The 21,293-nt window shown below is 44.0% G+C and overlaps 1 protein-coding gene across 2 annotated transcripts in view; it reads left to right on the top strand.

Annotated features, from left to right (window-relative positions):
* The first annotated feature begins 11,558 nt into the window (after positions 1-11,558).
* Positions 11,559-21,293, top strand: part of PEAK1 (pseudopodium enriched atypical kinase 1) — a 29,891-nt gene continuing 20,156 nt past the window's right edge. Inside the window, exons 1-2 of one of the 2 annotated variants that reach the window (XM_062501542.1) lie at positions 11,559-14,698; positions 21,003-21,119. In XM_062501542.1, coding sequence (XP_062357526.1) covers positions 11,559-14,698; positions 21,003-21,119 — 3,257 coding nt within the window. The remainder of the gene's footprint in view (positions 14,699-21,002; positions 21,120-21,293) is intronic. The other variant, XM_062501544.1, reaches the window with a different exon arrangement.

The following is a 21,293-nucleotide window of genomic DNA, read 5'->3' as shown; positions in this document are numbered from 1 at the left end:
TTTGCTGTGTTTCAGGAGTGGAAGGGTTTGCTGTGTTTCAGGAGTGGAAGGGTTTGCTGTTTCAGGAGTGGAAGGGTTTGCTGTGTTTCAGGAGTGGAAGGGTTTGCTGTGTTTCAGGAGTGGAAGGGTTTGCTGTTTCAGGAGTGGAAGGGTTTGCTGTGTTTCAGGAGTGGAAGGGTTTGCTGTTTCAGGAGTGGAAGGGTTTGCTGTGTTTCAGGAGTGGAAGGGTTTGCTGTTTCAGGTGTGGAAGGGTTTGCTGTTTCAGGAATGGAAGGGTTTGCTGTTTCAGGAGTGGAAGGGTTTGCTGTTTCAGGAGTGGAAGGGTTTGCTGTGTTTCAGGTGTGGAAGGGTTTGCTGTGTTTCAGGAGTGGAAGGGTTTGCTGTTTCAGGTGTGGAAGGGTTTGCTGTTTCAGGAGTGGAAGGGTTTGCTGTTTCAGGAGTGGAAGGGTTTGCTGTGTTTCAGGTGTGGAAGGGTTTGCTGTGTTTCAGGAGTGGAAGGGTTTGCTGTGTTTCAGGAGTGGAAGGGTTTGCTGTTTCAGGAGTGGAAGGGTTTGCTGTTTCAGGAGTGGAAGGATTTGGTGTGTTTCAGGAGTGGAAGGGTTTGCTGTGTTTCAGGAGTGGAAGGGTTTGCTGTGTTTCAGGAATGGAAGGGTTTGCTGTGTTTCAGGAGTGGAAGGGTTTGCTGTTTCAGGTGTGGAAGGGTTTGCTGTTTCAGGAGTGGAAGGGGTTTGCTGTGTTCTCTTTGTCCCTGGTGTGAAGTTCCAGAAACACTGCATTGTCTTTGGAGAGCAACAGCCCAAGTTTGCTGTTACCAATTCTCAAATGTCACTGGTGGTTAAAGGTTTGGCTAACTTCGTTTCCAGAGAAGGCTAAAGAGCTCCGTTTATTCACATTTGTGTTTGAAAATAGCAAAGTAGAGCCAGAAGTGTTGCTGAAGTAGGGGGGCAAAAGCGATGAGTAAGGCAGCGCTGATGGCTGTCGCAGTTTCCACGGCAACCCCTTGGCCAGCGGCTGGGATCCCATCCCTGTTTATGTAACCAGCACAGAACACATGCCACCACCGCTAATTAAGCCAAGGTTGAGCCCTGAACCTTGGGATCTGCCGTGGCTCTTTTTTCCTGAGTGAACCGCGAGGTGATGCACTGCGGAGAGCGCGGGGTCTCCTCTGGGACCCTCCCGGGGTCTGCAGTGAACTTCCCTCCCTGTGCAGAGCAGAGCAGCGGTGAGGCAGCAGCAGGGAGCCTGAGCTGTATTCCTGAGCGGTTGGTTTCTCGTGCAGTGGAATGTGCTGGTGTCTCCTGGCCAGTCCCCGGAGACCGAGCCCAGGAGCTCAGCAGTGAGCAGTGGGCACAGTTTTGCTGGGGCTGTGCTCCTTGATGTTGCTGCCCTGACTGTTTCAGACTGGTTCTTGTTACAAACAATTTACTTCCAAATATCACAGTGTTGCACAAGGCAGGAATAAACCTCCCTCTAGACCCTCCAAGAGAGCAGGTAATAGCAGCCTTTTCCATTTCCCTCGGAATGGCAGTGACTAAAGGTAATTGCCCTGGGCTTGGTGTGGTTCCTGGTGTGGGCTTGTAGCAGCCCTCTTTACTAATAAAGTATTCTGTCATAAAAACCTCATTTGAAAGGCAAGGATTTCAGATTAGTGTGGTTCTGCTTTCACCTTCAGACCCCTGTGGACTGGTATTGAGTCATCCCAGCAGTACAAGAGTAGAAAATTCACATTGTGTTTTTTCTGGCTACAAAAAGCTTTGCATTCTCAGGATTCTGTCAAGCACAAGTAGCAAAATTTATGTTCGGCAATCAGCTCCTTTAGGAAAACATTTCTATCTGTAAAAAAAACCTAAAGAAAGAGAATCGAATGTTGGTGGTGATTTTCTTTCTGTTTCCTTTGCTAGAGCTCGTTTGCTGTGCTTCAGCTTTGTTGTTTCCTGTTGTGTGTGTCCCGACCCAGGAGTGAGCGCTGGCCGGGCTGCAAGCTCGGCATTCCCAGGTATGATTAGCAGCCTCTGAATTAGCAGGGGTGCGGGCCAGCCTGGCTGGGCAGGGCTGTGCCAGGCTGGCCCGCAGCCCTGGGCTCTGTGATAAGCCACCTCTGGTTTTTAGGTGGCCGGATGCAGCTGGCTGCTCCTGCTGCCCCGGAGCACATGGGCAACAAGGGCAGGGTTTTCCTGCCTGGAGCAGCAAGTGATTCCTGCTTCCCCTTGCTCCTCTTACAGCACTGGCTAAAAATTACAGTGGTTTACGCACTTGATAGGTTTAAACATCTGTCTATGAAAATGAAGGGTATTTCTTCTCTCATGGAGTAAATTGAACAAATCCTCCAGCTGCAAGAACCAGTCATTGACTATAAAGATAAAAACTAACGCAGGATTTCTGTTGCATTTCCTTTCTGATTCTGTCCTTGATTGTATTTAATGATGCATCATTTTCCATGTATGGATTATTTTAAAGTATGCAATCAGGTTTTGAGAACTAAAATAAATTACTGGGGTTTTGTTGGCATCTTTTCTTGCCCTACATCTTGTCTCTTTTGGTAACCTAAAAAGCTGATTGCTGACTGTGAGAGGCCCTAGGTTTAGTCCTTTTCTGTCCCCATGAAGGGAAAGGGCTGCACAGAGCCTCCATGATGTGCCTGGAACACTGGGCTGTTGTGGGCTGGCAGGCACAACACTTAATCATCAGAATAAGGAAAAAATCAATTCTTACTGTGTATGCTAAAAGCATCCAATGCCACTATGTCCTAATTCCTTTTTTGAATTTCATCTGTGCTGGTGCTTTTTATCCCTAATAACATTCTTATCAGTGATGGCTTGCCATTTTATGGGGATGGATTTTAGGCAAAGTATAAGTAGAATAAGCAAAGAAATTATCTGTTGTAAACTTCAACAGTAGTAAACATTAATGTCTTTAACCTTTTGACTTGGAGCTCATCACTCATTTAATTTCTCTGGCTTACGACTGCAGATTAAAATTTCTTACATTCATCTTGCCTGGTGAAGTAGTTTATTGGGATGAATAAATGACACCCTAATTAGAAGAGTAGCCTGAGTGAGAGTAAGCTGCTGGAACCAGCTTTGATGGTCAAAAAATTACCTGTAGCTAGTTTCTCAAGATTATCAAAGAGGCCCTCAAATTAGAGTGTCTGTCTTTGATCATAGATGTGAGGAATGAGGCTAAATGAGTGCACCAAGCAGATGGCAGTGGGAGGAGATGGTTGCTGTGGAATGGGAAACTGGAGGAGATTTTACGGAGGTTCAGGCCCTTTCCAGGCATTGCTCTACCACACAATGAATGAGATAGCAGTATAGGACTTATTTTTATTTATATTTTCCACCATAAACTAGTAATGCATGTGTCTTCAAAAGTTAAATTGATGAGGTTATTTTTAGAGAAAAATCCCTCTTCTGTCATTTCTCTGTAACCTTACCCTGGTTTTTCTATCCTGTAGTGTGACAAGCTTCAAGCAGTACAAATCTTTAGTAATCTCTTTGCACCTGGCTTCCTTACCTTGCTAATTACTAATTACCTCTGCCTGAGCTGGACATTGCTGTGGATTTGTGCAGATGCCTGCAGGAGCTGTTGGTGTGACACATTCCTTGGCCCAGGTACCTGCCAGCCTGAGGCCCCAGCTTTGCCCAATATCAAACATGGAGTCACAAAGGTAGAAATGAAGACAAGGGAAGGTCCAGGACTGAGTTACAAGTCTGGGACAACAGTGACAGAGTGTGGGAGGAGAGAAGGGCCTAACCTTAGCAGTGGGAGACGATGGGATATCAGTGTTCCTGCACTATGGGGTTCTTCTGCTGTATCAGACTAAAACCACTGAAAGTCAAGAGCAGGATCTGCTGAGAGGAGGAGCGGTCAAACCCAGCCTCCAGCAGAGCCTGCCCTTCACCCTGCCCAGACTTCTCCAGACAGCACAGGAGCAATCTGGTCATGAGTGAATCCTCTTCTCCACTGAAATGCTTTGAAGCACTGAAACTGGGAGCTTTGGGTTTACCCCACCTCATACCACTGTCAGTAGCTCATCCCATGTACAAATGTCTGGTTGTTCCTCTGAACCCATTGACCCCTTGATCTCAGTGCCAGCTTGTTTCAGGAAATGTTCTATGTGGAATAATTTTCTTTCTGGAGATGTAAATATGCTGCACTGAGTTTATTGCTTTTTATATTTTTTTTTTTTTTTTAGATAGACACTAAATGGGAACACCCAGTCTGTCTTCTTTATGTGACGGATCATTTAATATACCATTATATTATTTGATTTGTCTCAATTCTGAACTAAACTATCCTAATCTTTTTGTTTCACTGAAGGGATGAAAAGCTTTCCATATTAAAATATTTTTGTGGCTGTTTTATGCAGCATTTCTTCCTGAGATGTCATAAATAGAACTGAGCACAATACTCAGTAAATCATGTCATTGATTTTCTCAGACAGAAAGCATGTAATTTGCTGGCTGCCTGGTGTTTGCTGTGACACCATTTGCATGCCCTGCTATTAGGAATTGGGGAGAACTTCTGAAAAGCTTAAAATAAAATTGTGCTGTTTCTCTTTTGCCCGTTGGATCATTGTTTGGTAGGAAGAGCAGGTTTCCTTCCCAGAAGTCACAATGAAGAGCAGATCCCTTTACCCTGTGCTCTGCTGATGCCTGGCTCTGATAAGGGACTGTGGAATTTTGCACAGCTCAGCCACCTGGTTCCTGAATTTCTCCACAATTCTTGGCTCTGCACAGTCCATCCCTTCTGTGTTGCTGCTCGTAATTTGTCGGTTATTTTTAATGCCTCATTTTTTAATAATGGCTCATAGTGGTTAATTTTTAAACTTAGTCCTGCCAAGTCTTTATTCAATGACTCCTAAGGCTCCCAGCGGGGACTGAGACCACTGGAGGGTGCCTACTGTGCTGCAGCCTGGATGTTGTAGCTGATCTTTCCCTCCTGAGTCACCTGCCCTGGCACCTCAGTGTGTCTTTGGTTACTTTTTAGTCAGTTCTTTCCCATCATTTCCAATGCTATTTTGTATTTTGCTATCCTTAAGTTGTTTGCTAAACTAAATGGATTTTTGGGGGGGGCTCGGGGGGTTGACACTTGTGGGTTTTGCTGTATCAGGTATTCAGCACTCAAATCTTTGGGGCCAGCACCTGCAGGAGTGCAGGGGAGGGAGGTTTCAGCAACCAGAGGTTGCAGAATTGCTGGGCTTCACAATCCAGTGATGATCCACCCTGTTTTCCTTCTCAAGCTGTGCTCAGCAGAAGGATAACCACAACTGTCCCCAGGTTTCTGATTGTAAAAGCACAATAATGTTCCTCAGGTATTGCTTTCCTGTTTGTTTCGAGCACATTCTGGAGAGGTTTGGTAAAGTTCATTCTTCTCCACAAGCGTTTGCACGTGCTTAAACAAAAGGAACAAAGATCAAAGGGCAGAATATCAAGTGAGCCCAGGAAGGGTAAATCAAAGATAATTAGATTGGTCAAGATACAGTCATACAGGTGCACTTTTAATATGCTGTGAAGGGTTTAATTCTCATAGTTTTCCTTAAATAGAGTTGGGAGAAACTGAAATGCACTGGAATTAAGGATACTTTTTTTGAAATTATAATTACTGTGCTTTTTTCCTGTCAGCTGGTATGCTTACCCATAATTTGCTGCTAGATCTTAGAATGTTGTACAGCCATTTTCAGAAAGCAAACAATTTATAGTTTGGCTTACCTCACTTTTTTAAAAACAGAAAATAAAAATCAATTTTCCATGTAAATAAAAAACTGTTCCTAAAGAATATATTGTGACACCTTATCTGAGTGATCATTATAAGAATTTTTATATGTCTAAACGGACCAAATAAATTTAAAATTTTATTAATGCTAAGTGATTATTTCTTTTTCCAAAAGGAAAAAAAATCTCCAGTTAAGAATGTCAAGAATTCTTATTATTGGGACTCAAAAGAGTTCCTATTCAAATACCTGACTTGGCTGGCCCATTGGGCCTCAGCACCAAAGCACAGATCTTGGCCTTATTCCAGCTGTGTGTTCCCAGGTGATGATGCAGAATCTATTCAGAGTACCTGGGCACATCCTGAGGATATTTCTTGCCTTTTCCTTGCTCTGTGGCATTATCTCTTTGGGTTAGGTAAATTGCAAAGAAATGCCTGTTTTCTTCTGAAGCATCACAGATTGTGTAGCTCTGGGCAGGTTTTTGCTCCAGTTTATCGGTTATTTCTATCATGTTTTATCCTTGCAAGTTTTAGGGAGGGAAAAAAACCTCTATTTAAGGTTTTCCTTCACTTACTTAGTATTATGAAATATTTTTGTCATTTGAGCTCTTTTTACAGGAGAGAAAATTCAGTGTCAGATAGTAAAAAAGGAAATAAAAACCAATCTGCAGCAAGATAAAACTTTTCATTTTTATCAAAAGTGGTAATGGCCAGCATCTATGGAGATGTCCATCTGTGCATTCTGCCAGAGTCAGAGCCCTGGCTTGGTACTTCTGTGAGCTGCTGTTTAGCAAATATCCTTCACTTTGGGAATAAAGCTGTGCCAGTCCATCCTGCTTCTTCCCATTCTTTAGTTCCATGGGTTTTCCTGGCATACGCTGAGTGAAGTGAGTGCTTGACACTGTCTGGGAGCTTTTCCACAGCCCGCTGTCACCCAAGCAGGTCCTGCATGAGTTTTGCTTTTTAAAACAGTCTCTTAAAATGTTTATGATTACATTAAAATTTAAAAGAAACAGAAATCATATCCTGGCAAAGAACATCCATCACTATTTCCCTGCTGTGTGAGACTTGCACCATCGTTTATGATGATCAGTGAGTGTCCAGATGCCTGTAAGTGGTTCAGACAAACCACAAAGCCCTGGTGGTTTTGTGGCCTTTGGGCTCTCCCGTGTAGGAAGCCCAGGTTGAATTCCCACTGCTGATTTTTTCAGTCTGAGGACAGGCCTGGCAGTGGTGAGAGGTTTGTGGTTGTGCAGCAGCCCTGGCTGGACTGGTGCCGGAGAAGGCTGATCAATGCAGTTTATTCTGCAGCATAAAAATTGCAGCCCTGTTGTCAGGGACAGCTGCACTAAAGGTAAATGGATTTTCCCTGGAAGAGGACAAACCCAAGGAAACCTGTGCCAGGATGGGGTGATCCCAGAGGAGACCAGCAGGTGCTGGTCCCAGTTCAGGAAAATCCCAGCCTTTCAGTGGGGGCAGATTTTTGCAGCACACAGCATTGCAAACACTTGTCTAATAGGTACATTCATTTTCATATGCTCGTTCATTGAGCAGGCCTGATTAATTAGTGCGTGTCACCATCTGGTACTTACTGAGACTATTCATTTTTAAAATGTTGAAATTGTAGGGAATGTTGCACACCAATTAAGTTCTTTTTAATTGGATTATTTTAGTATAAAGTATTACTGGAGAAGGCCTTCATTGTGATTCAGCCAGCACGCATTGAAAGGAGACCTGCCAGCCTGAAATTACCTAGAACAAAGGCAAAATGCCTGAAATGCATGTTTATTGCTACCTTCATGCACTCAGCAAAGATGATGTCAACAAATAAAAGAGCCACAGAAACATTTCTGCATTACTGTGCAAGCTTCCTGACACAAGGGTATCTCAGCTGATCCCTGCTTCTTCTTTGCACTGCAACTCCCAATCTGTCATCTTCTCCCTCTGACCTGAAAACTGAAATACGCTTTTGCCTTCCTGACTGCTTGATACCAACTCAACAGGGCCAGGCTGAGCCCTCCTGTGTACAGCCAAGTACCTGCTGGAATAAGGAGCCTTAGTTTCATATACACAAAGAATGATTTGGCCTTTAGGGCTGATAAATTATCTGTGCTGACTCAAGCATTTAGTGAATGAAGTATCACGATCTGCTGCTGGGAGCAGAAGTTGTCTGTCTGTACTTGCTCCTGACACTGACTCAGTGGGTGAATTTTAGTTCCTTAACGTCACTGCACTGCAGTAGTTCCCTGTATAAATTGTGAATAGTTTTGTTTATCAACTTACATAAAAGGCTTTGAGATCAGGGATGAAATGCAGACTGTTGATGTTACGTGTTTGCTATTAATACTTTCTTTACAGTCTGATGTTGTTCTATAAGTAACATCCTGTCATTGCCTTGATTTTGCGTAGATTGAGCATCTTCAAGTAAGTTTTGTCATCTGAACTACTCATTTCAGAAGAACCAGGAGCTGTGCAGGGTGCACATTCCTGTTTCTTAGCAGGTACACGGAGTGTCAGTGGAAGCAGGGAAGTTAGGGAAGAAAAGATGCCTGGCGTCTTTCACCTGGAGAAATCTGAGGTGTCACTGCCTGGATCTCTCCTTGACCTGTTTTGTTTTGGAGATAGAGTAGGAATCCAGCAAGGGACAATGTCAGGGTTATTTTTTCCTTGTATTTGTGTACATTTTCAGTCCCTTCGATGGCCTCTGCTGCCCCCTGCCAAGCTGCAGCTGCTGGTGACAGTCGTGGAAGCAACAGCCTCCTGAAAGATTTCATTTCTCTTATCACTGCTAATCACTCTCACCATAATTGCCACACATAATAGGGAATCTGTAGTTGAGAAAGTAATTCTTTCTAAAGGAGAGGAAAGCAGCAGAAAGATTGCTTTTAGTTGTTCAACAAGGAAAACTGACTTTTTTTTTTTTAGAATGCAAATGCGTGCTTCAACATATAAAGGTCAGTGTGGATTTAATTCGAAATAGCGTAGGAGTGCTTCTGATTTCAAAGTACAAAAGTAGCACAGTGTTGGAATTGTTTTGGTTGTTTTCTTAAGATCCATTTCCTCTAGTTGGAAGGTGGCTGTTTCCTCTGTGCTGCAGCTGCAGGCTGTGTCAGGGCCTGTGACAGGAACTGCTCATCCTGCTGTGCCTCAGCCACTTGCAAACCCAGCTGGGGTTCACAGAGCCAGGCAGTCAGTGGCTCCTCTGTTCCAGACTGTCACAAATCATCCTGGGGGTCAAGGCTGTGTTCAAACTACTCTTGGCTGTTGGAGACCAGAAGAGCTGAAATATCCACACATGGCATAGATATATATATATATATATATATATACATATATATACATACATATATACATATATATATATATACACGTATATATGTATATGTATATGTATATGTATTTTGTGTCCAGGTTCCACATCTGCATTTCCACAATCACCAGGTGTGTGATTGTCAAGGTAAGCTGCTTTAGGCAGCACTGCTGGGACATGGGGGGGTGTTCTGGGATCAAGCACAGAGCTTGAATTGTTATTCTCTCTGGAGAACTGTGGTTCTGCTGAGATTTCTGTAGTTGCCATTCTCAGGTTGAGTGCAACCCTCCTCTGGCTTAGAGGAACTGTCAGCATCAGTGCCAGAGCAAAGGAGAGTGACACAGGAGTGTGTTGTGACACAGCCAGAGGTAACACATCAGGATGTGACCACAGACAGCTGGGCACTGCAGAGCCTTCTCAGTGCTCCCCTGTTCCCAGCAGGAAATGCTTAGCCTAGAACATCATAAAGCTGCTGCCTTGTGAAGGGATTCTAGAGCAAGTGCAGCTTATACTGCACTTCAGAGAAATAAAATCACACGGGTAATTCTTAAAACCCACACACAAGCACTAACCCTTTTGTTTAAATTGGTTGTTCAAAGCTTTTATGTGATGGAGAAATATATTTTCCAAGAGAGCATTTAGTTTAGATTCCCATTAGTGTAACTTTACTCCTTTTGTTTGTTAAAGACGTGAAAAGAGGAAGCTAACCAGAGTATAAAATTCTTGTGCATGCTCTCTCTCTGGTTTTAGGAGAACTATTTCTTAATGTAATTTTTCTGCTTAGAGTGTATGGCCTTGCAAGGTGTTGAAGCAACAAAACTTTAAGAGATCAAGAAACATACAAAAGCGTTTTACTCTGTATATGTAAAATAAACTCTAAAAGTTTGGGCAGATCTCAGTCTGGCAGAGTTTCTATCTCTTAGGTCATACAGAGAAAGCATTTGGCAGACACTTTTTGGCAAAAGGTTTTGTCTGGAAACATATTTAGTCAGCATATGAAATGTGATAGCCCCGGTAGCACGGCTGTGTCTGCAGGCACTAATAGAGTTAGGCTTCAGCCCCATCTGCTGTTGGATGGGGATTGTTCTGTTGGTTTGCCAGCACAGGACAGCCCTTGCCAAAACACAGAGCAGGACGTGAGGAGACTGACAAAGCCCTCCTGGTGTCAGCTCTCCTAATGATGCTGTTGTTTGCCACACTGATGAAAGGCAGTGGTGCCTGTGCTGAATTCCAGCACAGCCCCTCTGCTGCTGGGCTCCCAGCACGGGCTCTGTGGGGAGCTGCAGCTGAACCAGCAGGGCATCAGCAGTGCCCTCTCGGTGCACCTGGGAGAGCAGCAAGGATCTTTGCACCCCAAGGCCTGCAAGAATAGAACAGTATTGATTTTGAGGGCCTGTGTTTACAGAAGGAGCAGTGGACATGGAAATCCTTTCACCTCGGTAAAATGTCTCCGATAATTTGAGTTATGCAACAGTGACAAAGAGAACAGACTTGCGGATTTGGCTCAGAAGGCCTAAAATCTTCAGGCATTAATTCATGAAACTCTCAAATCCTGGATACTCTGGTGACTGTAAAGCACAGCAGATTCATGTTTGATTTTTACTTAAGGCTGATTGTTTCAGGAAATAAAAATATTCACTTTGAAAGAGATTTTCAGTTCTTCTTCAGTTGTTATTTCTGGAGGGGTTAGGTAGGAAAGCTACATGTGAAACAAATCAGGGACTAAAAATCCTTAGCTTTGTTTTGAGGATATCAGAATGGTTGATTGCCATTGTGGTAAGCAAAAGGATAAAAAACAGTGACTTTCTAAAAAGATTTCCACTGTATTTTTATCTGACTCTTCCAGGACATCAGAGCAGCCTATCTGTTCAGCCAAAATACCTCTCTAGTTATCATTCAACTATGATGAAAAAAAGTGCTAAAATGGCAGAGTTTGGGATTGCTTGAACATATTTTCTCACTTAAGCTGAGCTTGTTCACATTCAAAGCTAAAACAAATTATCTCAATTGCATTTAGGAGAGTAAACATACTCTTGCTTTTCCATCTCACGTTTGAGTAGTTATGGTGAAAGCGTAATGTGTGGTAATCTTTGGATTTGTATCCTCTTCCTCCATTTGTTTTATTGGACAAAATTAAAGGTCAATGGTCCTGAACTAGTCAAGAGAATTTCTCTAAATTCTCAGTCACTGCCATTTTTCCCTCTCTCTGCTTTAGCTGACATAGGGCTTAGCTGCCAAAGTTCTAATTCTTTTATGTACGAGAAGAATGATAGTTGCAATTTGGTTTTGCATTTCAGTTACATAGTTTTGTAAATGAAGACATCAGCAAAAGGCTCCTTGCTCCTTCCCCATTGTCCCTAGTGTGGAAGATATAATGATCAAGCAGATTTTTGCCTGTGCTCATTCTGTTTTGTGTTCTTCCAGCATGATCACTGCTCGAGGAAGTGTCCGTACTACGTGAACAGAGCGGAGGCACATGGATGAGATTCCGAGCATGCACTGAGCAGCACAGCAGCAGGCGCCGAGCTCTGGGAAAATGTCTGCTTGCAACACTTTCACTGAGCACGTCTGGAAACCCGGTGAATGCAAGAACTGCTTCAAGCCCAAGAGCTTGCATCAGTTACCCCCAGTGTCTGAGAAAAAGCCCCTCTCACATGGAAACCTGAAACCCAATGCAAACCAAAGCAGCAGCCAGCGTGGGAGGAGCAGCGGCAGCTTCCGCCCGCCCGTGGCCAAGAAGCCCACGATAGCTGTGAAACCCACCATGATGGTGGCAGATGGGCTGTGTGGAGAGCTCACCACGCTGGAGCAGTGCGAGAACAAACCCCTGCCGGCAGGCTGGAATCGCAACAAGGCATCCTTGAACAAAAAACCACTGAACAATAACAATGAGGAGGAGATCGAAGGTTACAGCCATGTTCCCAGGCCTTATGGCAACAGTGAGGGCATGGGTAAGATACCAAATAACAATAATAATGGACTGACAGAAGTTTTGAAGGAGATTGCGGGTTTGGATAGCGCACCTCAGCTCACTGGAAATGAAACAAACTCAAGAGAAACCTTCTTGGGAAGGATAAATAATTGTTACAAAAGATCGTTAGAAAGGAAGATCCCTCCGAGCTGCATGGTGGGTGGAATGAAGGATTCACAGAGTAAGCATGTTATTCTGAGTGGAAGCACTGAAGTCATAAGTAATGAAGGTGGACGTTTCTGTTACCCAGAGTTCTCCAGTGGAGAGGAGAGTGAGGATGACACGTTTTTTGGCAGCATGCAGGAAGAGCACGAGAGCTGGGATGAAAGTGATGAAGAGTTGTTAGCAATGGAAATCCGCATGAGGGGCCAGCCTCGCTTTGCTAATTTCAGAGCTAACACCCTGTCTCCTGTTCCGTTTTGCGTTGACAAGAAATGGAACACTGTGCCCCTTCGGAACAAGTCTCTGCAGCGGATCTGTGCAGTGGATTATGATGACAGCTATGATGAAATTTTAAATGGTTACGGGGAAGAGACTGTGATTCTTTATGGGCAAGAGAGCATGCAGAGCATGGTATCTTCTGATTCCACATCTCCTGATTCTTCTTTGACGGAAGAGTCTCATTCTGGGACAGCCAGCAGTTCCTCCCAGAAGCTCTGTAACGGAGGGTTATCTCCTAGCACTCCTCAGGACCTCAAAGTGATTGAACCAGAATATGAAAGCCTTTGTGACAATCAACAAGCGAAGGATGTGCCAAAAGCACCCAGAAATGCTCTGAAAAGTCTGGAAACTCACAAGGCAGTCCTTGCGCTTCGCCTGGAGGAGAAGGATGGCAAAATTGCTGTGCAGACTGACACGCAGGAGAATAAAAGTTCTTCGGATGCTGCTGGTCAAGCTGTAACTATTAATTTGGTGCCTGTGGAGGAGCAAGCTAAACCTTACAGGGTGGTGAATATGGAACAACCAGTGTGCAAGCCATACACCGTAGTGGATGTCTCAGCTGCCATGACCAGTGAATGTAAAGAGAATCAGGCTGAAACCTCAGAAACCAAAAAGGCATCATCTAACCCCAGCTCTCCTGTAACCCCGGGCACACCTGTTGCATCCTCTGCAGCATCACCGGTATGTGTACACGCTAAGCTGAAAAAATCCAGCGCAATCAGATACCAAGAAGTGTGGACTTCTAGCACTAGTCCGAGACAGAAGATACCTAAGGTGGAACTGATTGGAAACAGCTCAGGACCTTCCGTTCCTCCCAGGAAGACGAGCCACAAGTCAGCTCCTACTTCGCCTACAGCTACAAACATTTCTTCGAAAACTATCCCAGTTAAATCTCCTAATTTGTCTGAGATAAAATTCAACAGTTACAACAATGCTGGCATGCCACCTTTTCCTATAATCATTCATGATGAGCCCACTTATGCTAAGAGTTCCAAAAATGCTATTAAAGTTCCTATTGTAATCAATCCAAATGCCTATGATAACCTGGCAATCTACAGGAGTTTTCTAGGGACCAGTGGGGAGCTGTCCATCAAAGATAAAACTACAAGTGTGATAAGCCATACCTATGAAGAAATAGAAACGGAAAGTAAAGAGACAGAAGCCATAACCAGCAAACCCAATGAGTTGCCCCAAGCAAAGGGGGTGGTCAATAGCTCTGAGTGCAGGTTGGGCTCTGTGGCTCAAAAGGTCCAAGAGTTCAACAGCTGCCTCAGTAAAAGCCAGATATCCCCACAGAGAAGTCACAGTGCTGACCACAGCTCCCCATCCAGGGTTCAGAAGGCCATGCAAGAGCCTGCAGCAAAAGCAGACGTAACCCCGGATGGTTGTGTTGGCAGAGAGAACGCAAGTACAGTGCTCTCACAGATTGTGGCTTCTATCCAGCCTCCACAGTCTCCTCCAGAAACGCCTCAGTCTGCTCCCAAGTCCTGTAGTGTAGAAGAGCTGTATTCCCTACCGCCTGAGGGAGATGCTACTAAAAGCACCCTGGTACGACCCAAATCTCTGTTTACATCACAGCCAGAAGTGGAGTCCTCCAAGACGGAAAACGCTGCGGCTAAAATGCAGAAAGATCCCCTTTCACAGCCAGCTGCCACTCCCTCTCCAAAGCCAGTGCGAGCCACCCCCAGTACCACGAGTCCCCAGGTAGAGCAGGCGCCGCCGTTCCCCCCTCCACGCTCCACCTCCTCTCCTTACCATGCCAGTAACTTGCTGCAAAGGCATTTCAGCAACTGGGCCAAACCCAACAGCCCCATCAGGTCGACAGAGGCCGAGTCCATCCTGCACTCGGAGGGGCGGCGGCCCGACGCCAAACCCAAACGCTGGATATCGTTCAAGAGCTTCTTCCGCCGCAGGAAAGCTGACGATGAGGAAGAGAGGGAGAAGGACAGGGAGAAGGGGAAGTTGGTGGGTCTGGATGGAACTGTTATCCACATGCTGCCCCCTCCTCCCGTGCAGCGGCACCACTGGTTCAGCGAGGCCAAGTCGGACTCGAGCGAGAAGCCGTCGATCGTTTTCATGTACAGGTGTGAGCCGGCGCAAGCGGAGCCGAGGGCTGAGCTCCCACACAAGGCTGGGCTGGAGTCTGCCATCGCAGAGGCACTGGCGAAGGACAAGGGACAAATGCAGGAAAAGCCTCCAGAGAGCTCGGAACAGAACGCAGTGAGCCATTCCTCACCACCTCAGGCTCCCAAGAAAATCCCCAGGTACCACTCTGGTGTTTTAGTCACTTAGTTGTGAACTGTCCTGTATATGCTGCTCAAAAGGGAGAGACTAAGGAGTTTCATTACCTTAATGCAATTTTTTCAAAGTATATTTATTTTAGGTAACTTAGGGTGTATTTTAAAATCTTTCTGTTAGGTTAGATACCAGAAAAGGTGTAAAACGTACATTTCTTCTAGTACTGCTTACTAGAAGCACTACCTGATATTTAGAGTTTGTCTTTCAGGCTCATAATATGTCACAATAGCCATGTTCCATTGAATCAGATCCATTTTCTTGAATTTCTACTTTAAGAAAATATTTCTGTGTTATGGGAAACTTGAGAATTTCTCAGCAAAAATAGAAGGCAGCTATTGAGAAGTACAATAGAAATTAAAAGATCTGTGACCCACGGCAGGTGCTGTGCTAACTTTGCCTCACATACCCAAGAATTCAACAGATGCTAATTAACCACGCTGCAACATCACTGCAGTGCTCCCAAAAGAAACCTTGTAAAAAACTAGTAACAGAATTAGGGTACCTACAAAATAGTGTTATCTCTGTCTTGGGAGGCCTTCAGCAGTGACTGTGCTTTGTCACATGACAACGCACTGGATCCAGTAAGAGCAGCTCACATCAGCTGCAGTCAGTCATTCAGGCAGAGTAAAATTCCCTGACTGCTGGATCACAGCTGTGGATGTGTTAGAATTTGTCCTCCAATGTTATTACATAAACCAATTCCAAAGTAGCCTCAAACTTGAATTATTTATTTCATTATGACAACAACTTGATGGGAAGAAATAAAAAATTTTGTGAATGTGAGCCCCAGAAAATGCATCATGACAGTTTTCTTTGGTTTTCTTTCTTCGTATTCTTTGCAAGAAAACTGCAGTGTCTTTAGCTAAAAACAGTTTTAACCTAATAGAAATCTCTGTGTGAGGACAGGTAGAGCTCACACCATGAACTGACTGCCACTTGTCTTAAAGTAAAAATAACTTGGTTTTCTTTCTCCATTGGTCCATACAAGAAAAGCGCTGGAATAACCCTTGATAGGGGAGCAGTCTCTAGATTTACCCTAAATGAATTGGTGAGAAGTAGCTCACCAATAGTTGCTACCTTTAGAGGGAACGTTAAAGGATTGCAGGAGTTCGTGCTCTCAGCCCCCTCTTCTACAGGAGCCTGGTTTTTTCTCCTGTCTCTGGGGGAAGCTGGAGAAAGTGAGGCTGATTTTGGTTCCAGTGCCATCAGGAGATTCCCTTGCTCCCACTTGGTAGTGCCCTGCTCTTGTGCTGGCAGGACAGCTCCTGTGCTCTGATGAGCCAGGCAGAGATCCAAGGGAGAAGGAGCTTTGCAGTCACTGTTCAGTCACATCAGTTGATGTGCCAGGGCATGGGGCAGGAGGGAGCAGCTGCTGCTCTGGGTGGTGCCAGGGCAGGAGCAGCCTGGCAGGGATTCTTGCACGGTCCTGGAGATGGTGCTGTTGGAATGTGCCCTGTTCTTGAACTGCAGCTGGGATTCCCTCTGCCCTCTTTGGAAGGCAAGGGGTCACTTGAGCTCTTCTTCACTTATTCCAAAAAGCATGTTTACTCTTTAGTTTTCTTCAAGTCTCCATGATGTTGGGTAAAGCCGTATCTCAGAATTTTCTCCAGTGAAAACTGGAATTTTCCAAATGTTAGAATTGAATTTCCTCTTTCTGCCAGTATTGTTCTCTGGTTTCTACAAATTTCTACAAATTTCTACAAATTCACAGAAAATATGCTGAGGTGCTGAGTTGCAGGAGCACTGGGCAGCGGGTACCTTTGTGCTTCAGTTCTTGTATTCTTAGTGTCTTGAGTTATTTAGGGTTTTTTAATACTTTTGAATGTTGTTAATGAGACCAAGTGAAACCTTACAATGCCACAAAATTGAAAGTTTTTATTGTTGTTTAAGGGGTTTGATTTTTGTTTTTAATATCCCAGTGGGTGAGAATCAGGATTTCTAAATGCCGTTTTTGCACAAGCAGGAGGCATAACCCACGAGAAGTTACGCTTGTTTTGTGTTAACCCTCCAGATATTAGTACAAGGCTAGCTGTAATTCAGGCTAAAATATGTGCATGGAAAAGATGTTTAGAATGTTCAGTTAAGCCTGAAGAGCCTGAGAGGAGAATGGATGACCTGAAGATAGCAATCAGTGAACAGGACACTTCCCTAACTCAGAATGCCAAGAACAGCAAGCTTTCTGAAAAAACAAACTGATGACCTGAAAAATAAGATAAGCTTTAAAAATGTCAGATTACCTGGGGGTCTCAAAAGCAAATTAAATGAAGATCCAGTATTTCCTTACTTTGCAATGGATTACAAAGCTGCTAAAGATTGATAACACAACCACAAAACAGCTAAAGGTATTTCATGTTATCACTAGAAAGGTCAGTTTCCCCTTTGAACAGCACTTGCAAAATAGTCAGTTTTTCAGAAAGTTTCTCAGTGTGATTGTTTCTGTTTGATGGAAGGATGCACATATGCCGGTTCAAAAGGAGCTAGCAAATAATGATACATTAAATTTACCAAAAATTTGTAGGTAGAATTAATGTTCGCTAAAAATCAGCAGTCATGTCAGTTTTATCATTAATTAGAATGAGAACACCTTTAGTTCTTGAAGCAGCAGTTGTTCTCAGGCGAAAAACCTAAAACTGACCAAAAGATAACATGATAGTTCTGGCCTGAGTCACTGTAATTGATGAAGGTGGTGCAGCACAGCCTGCAATCCACTCATCACAAGGTGAAGAAAAAGATCCTTTAAAGGCTTTGTTATCTTACAGATCAGAGTGTTCCTATTGGAGTTTCACAAGATAAAGGCTTCTCCTCTCCCTCACTGAGACCTCAGTACTCATACCCAGCAGCAACTTGTTAGATTGAGACATTTCCTAAAAGCAAAGTGCAGCACAGAGTCCTACTGCTTCCTTGGCTGTCTTCATAAAGCATATCAGAGCTGAACTGATCTGATTTGGGCACAGCCATCTCTATTTCAGTTACAGGTTAAACTCAAGAATTTCCTTTCATAGCTGCAAGTCAGCCATAACTTTCCTTTATGGGATCTGTGGGCCAGTCTTGGATGATGTGAAGGTAAAACTCTGTTTTCCCTGAAATACTTCCTTCAGGTAGTGAGGCCTGTATATTTATTTTATTCTGGCTCAGATAAGGTAGCATTTCTTCATAGCTAAATTTGTGATCACCAATCCAATTCCTAAGTTTGTGTTAATTTTTGCAAAGGGATTTGAGCTGGAAACTGATAGATCTGAGCTCTGTTTAGAGGAATACGAGTGTTGTGACAGATCACTCAGTAGAAACAATGGGAATGACTGTTCTTCAAAAATGTAGTCGTACATTAAGATCAGGATTTCATCCAGAGACAGGCAGGAATAACTGCCACTTCCACATTCCACTTCCCACTGATCCAGCCCTGCAGATTCCACAGCTGCTTCAGAAACTGCTTGGGAAGATAAGAAAATCTGTGAAATCACAGTGGGGCGCTGTTTAAAACCAAGTCTCTCCCAGTTTGGAGGGCTTCTGGTGCAACTCTTAGGGTGAGGCTCTCACATGAACCTTTTAGGTACAGACCGAGTAGAGTGATGAGAATTCAAGGATGTTACAGATACAAAGAAATTAATTGTTTGAGCAAGTCTACTGAAATGGGAGAAATCTTCCCTGAAAATTTAAGGTGGATCAGCTCTTCCTCCTTGTCAAACCCATGTTAGGTCTCTTCTTGTCTAGGTATCAGCAAGCTTTATCTACCTTACTCAGCAGTGCCTAGCAGTGCTTTTAAAAGTATGAACTAGCTATCTTCTGCCATTTTATCGATTAAAAACTTGTGAGATTTTTCTCTAGGACATTTTCCAGTTCTAACACAATTTGAAATTCTGCATGTGCATTGAGCAATAAGTTTGGTAACATTTTATGTGAGAACTTGTAAACACAAAGGAGTGTTAAAGATCCAAGCAGAAGGGACTTTACCATTTATTATTTTATAAATTTAGATTAAGGAGTGGTAAATCATGTATTATTGTTCTTAACTCTTCTAATACAGTCTGTAAAATGGAAAGGCTGAGAACCTAAAATGGATAAAGAAAAATATCTTCTTTATAATGCACAGTTAATCTGTGAAACTCATTGCCATTAAGTTTCAGTGACACTAAAGAGCTTAGCAGGATGTCTTTACTGGATTATCAAGTGTACTCCCTTTATCCGTGCAAACATCACATTATACAAGATCTTAAAAAAGAAAAGAAATCCAAAGCTTCAGGACTAAGCCAGCTTCTCAGTAATCGGAATTAGAAATGAACTTCTCGGCTTAGTTGTTTCAGATTGTCATTTGAGAAGTTTGTTTCACTTTCCTCCTCCGTGATTGTTTGTGGTCATGAGGAGGGACTGAGCTGCAGGAGCCACTGGAACATTTTCTGTGCCCTCTGACTGAAAGCTGGGCACTGGCTGTCTCTGCTCAGTGCTTTGCAGGAATCAAGTGGTCAGTGTTCTGAGGAGCAGCTCCTGGGGAAAGCAGCCTCTGACCTCCCTCCAGCCATTAACCTCTGCATTTTTCCTCCAGCATTATTCAGTCAGCTTCGGCTTCATATTGGCTTTATTAGCTTAAAAAGTGCAGGGCCTGAGGGCATCTCAAAGTGCTCTCTTTGAAACTAATATAGCTACAAATTCCACAGTTGGGTTTTTGTGTGTGTAAAACATAGTCCTCTTCCTTGTCACCTCCAGCTGTACAGCTGCCGTTGGTCGCTGCTGTGTTGATGTCCACTCGGGGAGCAGGTCAGAGTCTGTGCTGGCTCCAAGGCCACAACAGCTTTTCTGTGCTTCTGCCACTAATTCCTACCATGGGGATTCATGTGTTATCTTGCACAGAACTGCGTTCCCTCACCTTGACCTCTGGATCCGACCCTAATTCAGGAATATACACTCACAATCACTTCTTATAAGCGTTCCACTTTATCTCCTGTGTATTCATTTGCTGTTTATTAATCACTCTTAACTGAGCAGGTGTGCTCTGAATCCAGGAGAACACAGGTCACACAAAAGCTGTGATTCCAGTGTCCTCACCAACATTAACTTGCTATACAGGCAGCTTTCTGGATCCTACTGTTCCCAGAAGACTGAGGCGAGTTAGACTGCATCATCTTCTGGCTATCCTCCAAAAACCGCGGAGGAGGAGAGCCTGCAGGAAAGAGAGGCGTTTGTCCCTGCAGAAAAATAACACTTTTAAAACAGTTTTGAGCCCATGCACATGTGAATGTCAAGTATTTGAATTCAGTGGGGTGTAGTCTGAAGGACAGCCATTTTTATGGCAAGTTTTGTTGCTTCACATGATCTCAGCTTCTTAGGAAAACAAACACGTTCTCTGTGTGCAGAGGGCTGCTTCCTCCACTAACTGAATAGTTTTTTAGCTTCAACCACTCATGCCTGAGGAGCAGAGTTCTCAGAGAGAATTAATTTCTATGAAGTTTGTTTTAGAAATAAAAAAGGGAAGAGAAAAAGACTTGGACAGAGGAGGCTGCACCCACTGTGGTAAGATGCTAAATATGTGCTCTTATGCAAGGCATCAAAGAATCCATCCTGGCAAAATATCTATAAATATCCCAAATAAGGAGATAGCTTCAAGTATGACTTGCTACCACCAAGCAGATAGGAGGTTATACAAAATCAGGCTTCAATGCTTCTAGTCTGAGAGAAGTGCCTGTTTATCAGCTGCTCCCCTTTCCCCGGAAAACCAGTCACTTTAACTGTTTAGTTCATGAAGGAACTGGGGATTTGGTTCTCGTAGCTCCCTGAGTGAGGATGATTCCCCTCTTATTCCTGCTGTGTCCTGCCAGCACCACTGAAGGGTTTGACATTTGCACCGAGTACATAAGCTTGATCTCTGTGTCCTCAGCGTTAAGATACTGGGAAGCATTTCCCCCTGGGTTTCATGACCTGACCTCCAATTGCTGCGGTTTAAAATGTATTCTTTGGAGGCACCGAGTACAGATTGGAGATACTCTCTCACTCTTAACAACAGGTTAGTGTTACTTCCTAGAACTCCTCTGGAGAGCTGGGCGTGCTGCTGCGGGGCAGTAGCCATGAGTAAGGCCATAGCCCCCATTCCAGAGCAGTGATGCAGCAGCTGCGGTCCCTGCAGGGAGGCAGTGCAGGAGTTAAGAAGGCAGGGCTGGATGTGCCTGGTTCCCGGGGCCTTGGCAGGGCCCAGCCCCCGAAGGTAAACACTAAGGTGCAGTAGGTGTATCACTCTGTGCAGAGTTCAGCCCTCTTGCTCACAGCTTGCACAACTTGTAGCACACCAGAACACTGTGGAATCAATGGCTCGCCAGAGTTTCAAGACATGATTAAAAGACTCAAGAAGGCCCTGAAAGAATTTCCTTTAATGGGGAATTGTGTGAGTGAGTACAGTGGGTGAGTTGGTATTTTTTTTTTCTTTCTTCCTTTCTAGCTGTTGGTTTACTTTGGCAAAATGCTTCTGAGCTTAGGTTTAGTGTATGTGCTTGCATGTGTCTGGTTTGGAGAATGAGTACGTTCTTACCTCACCGAGTGATACTAAAAAGTTACTTTAAGATGTGGTAATTCCTG

Source organism: Cinclus cinclus, chromosome 13, assembly GCF_963662255.1.
Source record: "Cinclus cinclus chromosome 13, bCinCin1.1, whole genome shotgun sequence".
Classification (NCBI taxonomy): domain Eukaryota; kingdom Metazoa; phylum Chordata; class Aves; order Passeriformes; family Cinclidae; genus Cinclus; species Cinclus cinclus.
The sequence above is the reverse complement of the archived record's forward strand: the minus strand, read 5'-3'. Positions and strand labels throughout refer to the sequence as shown.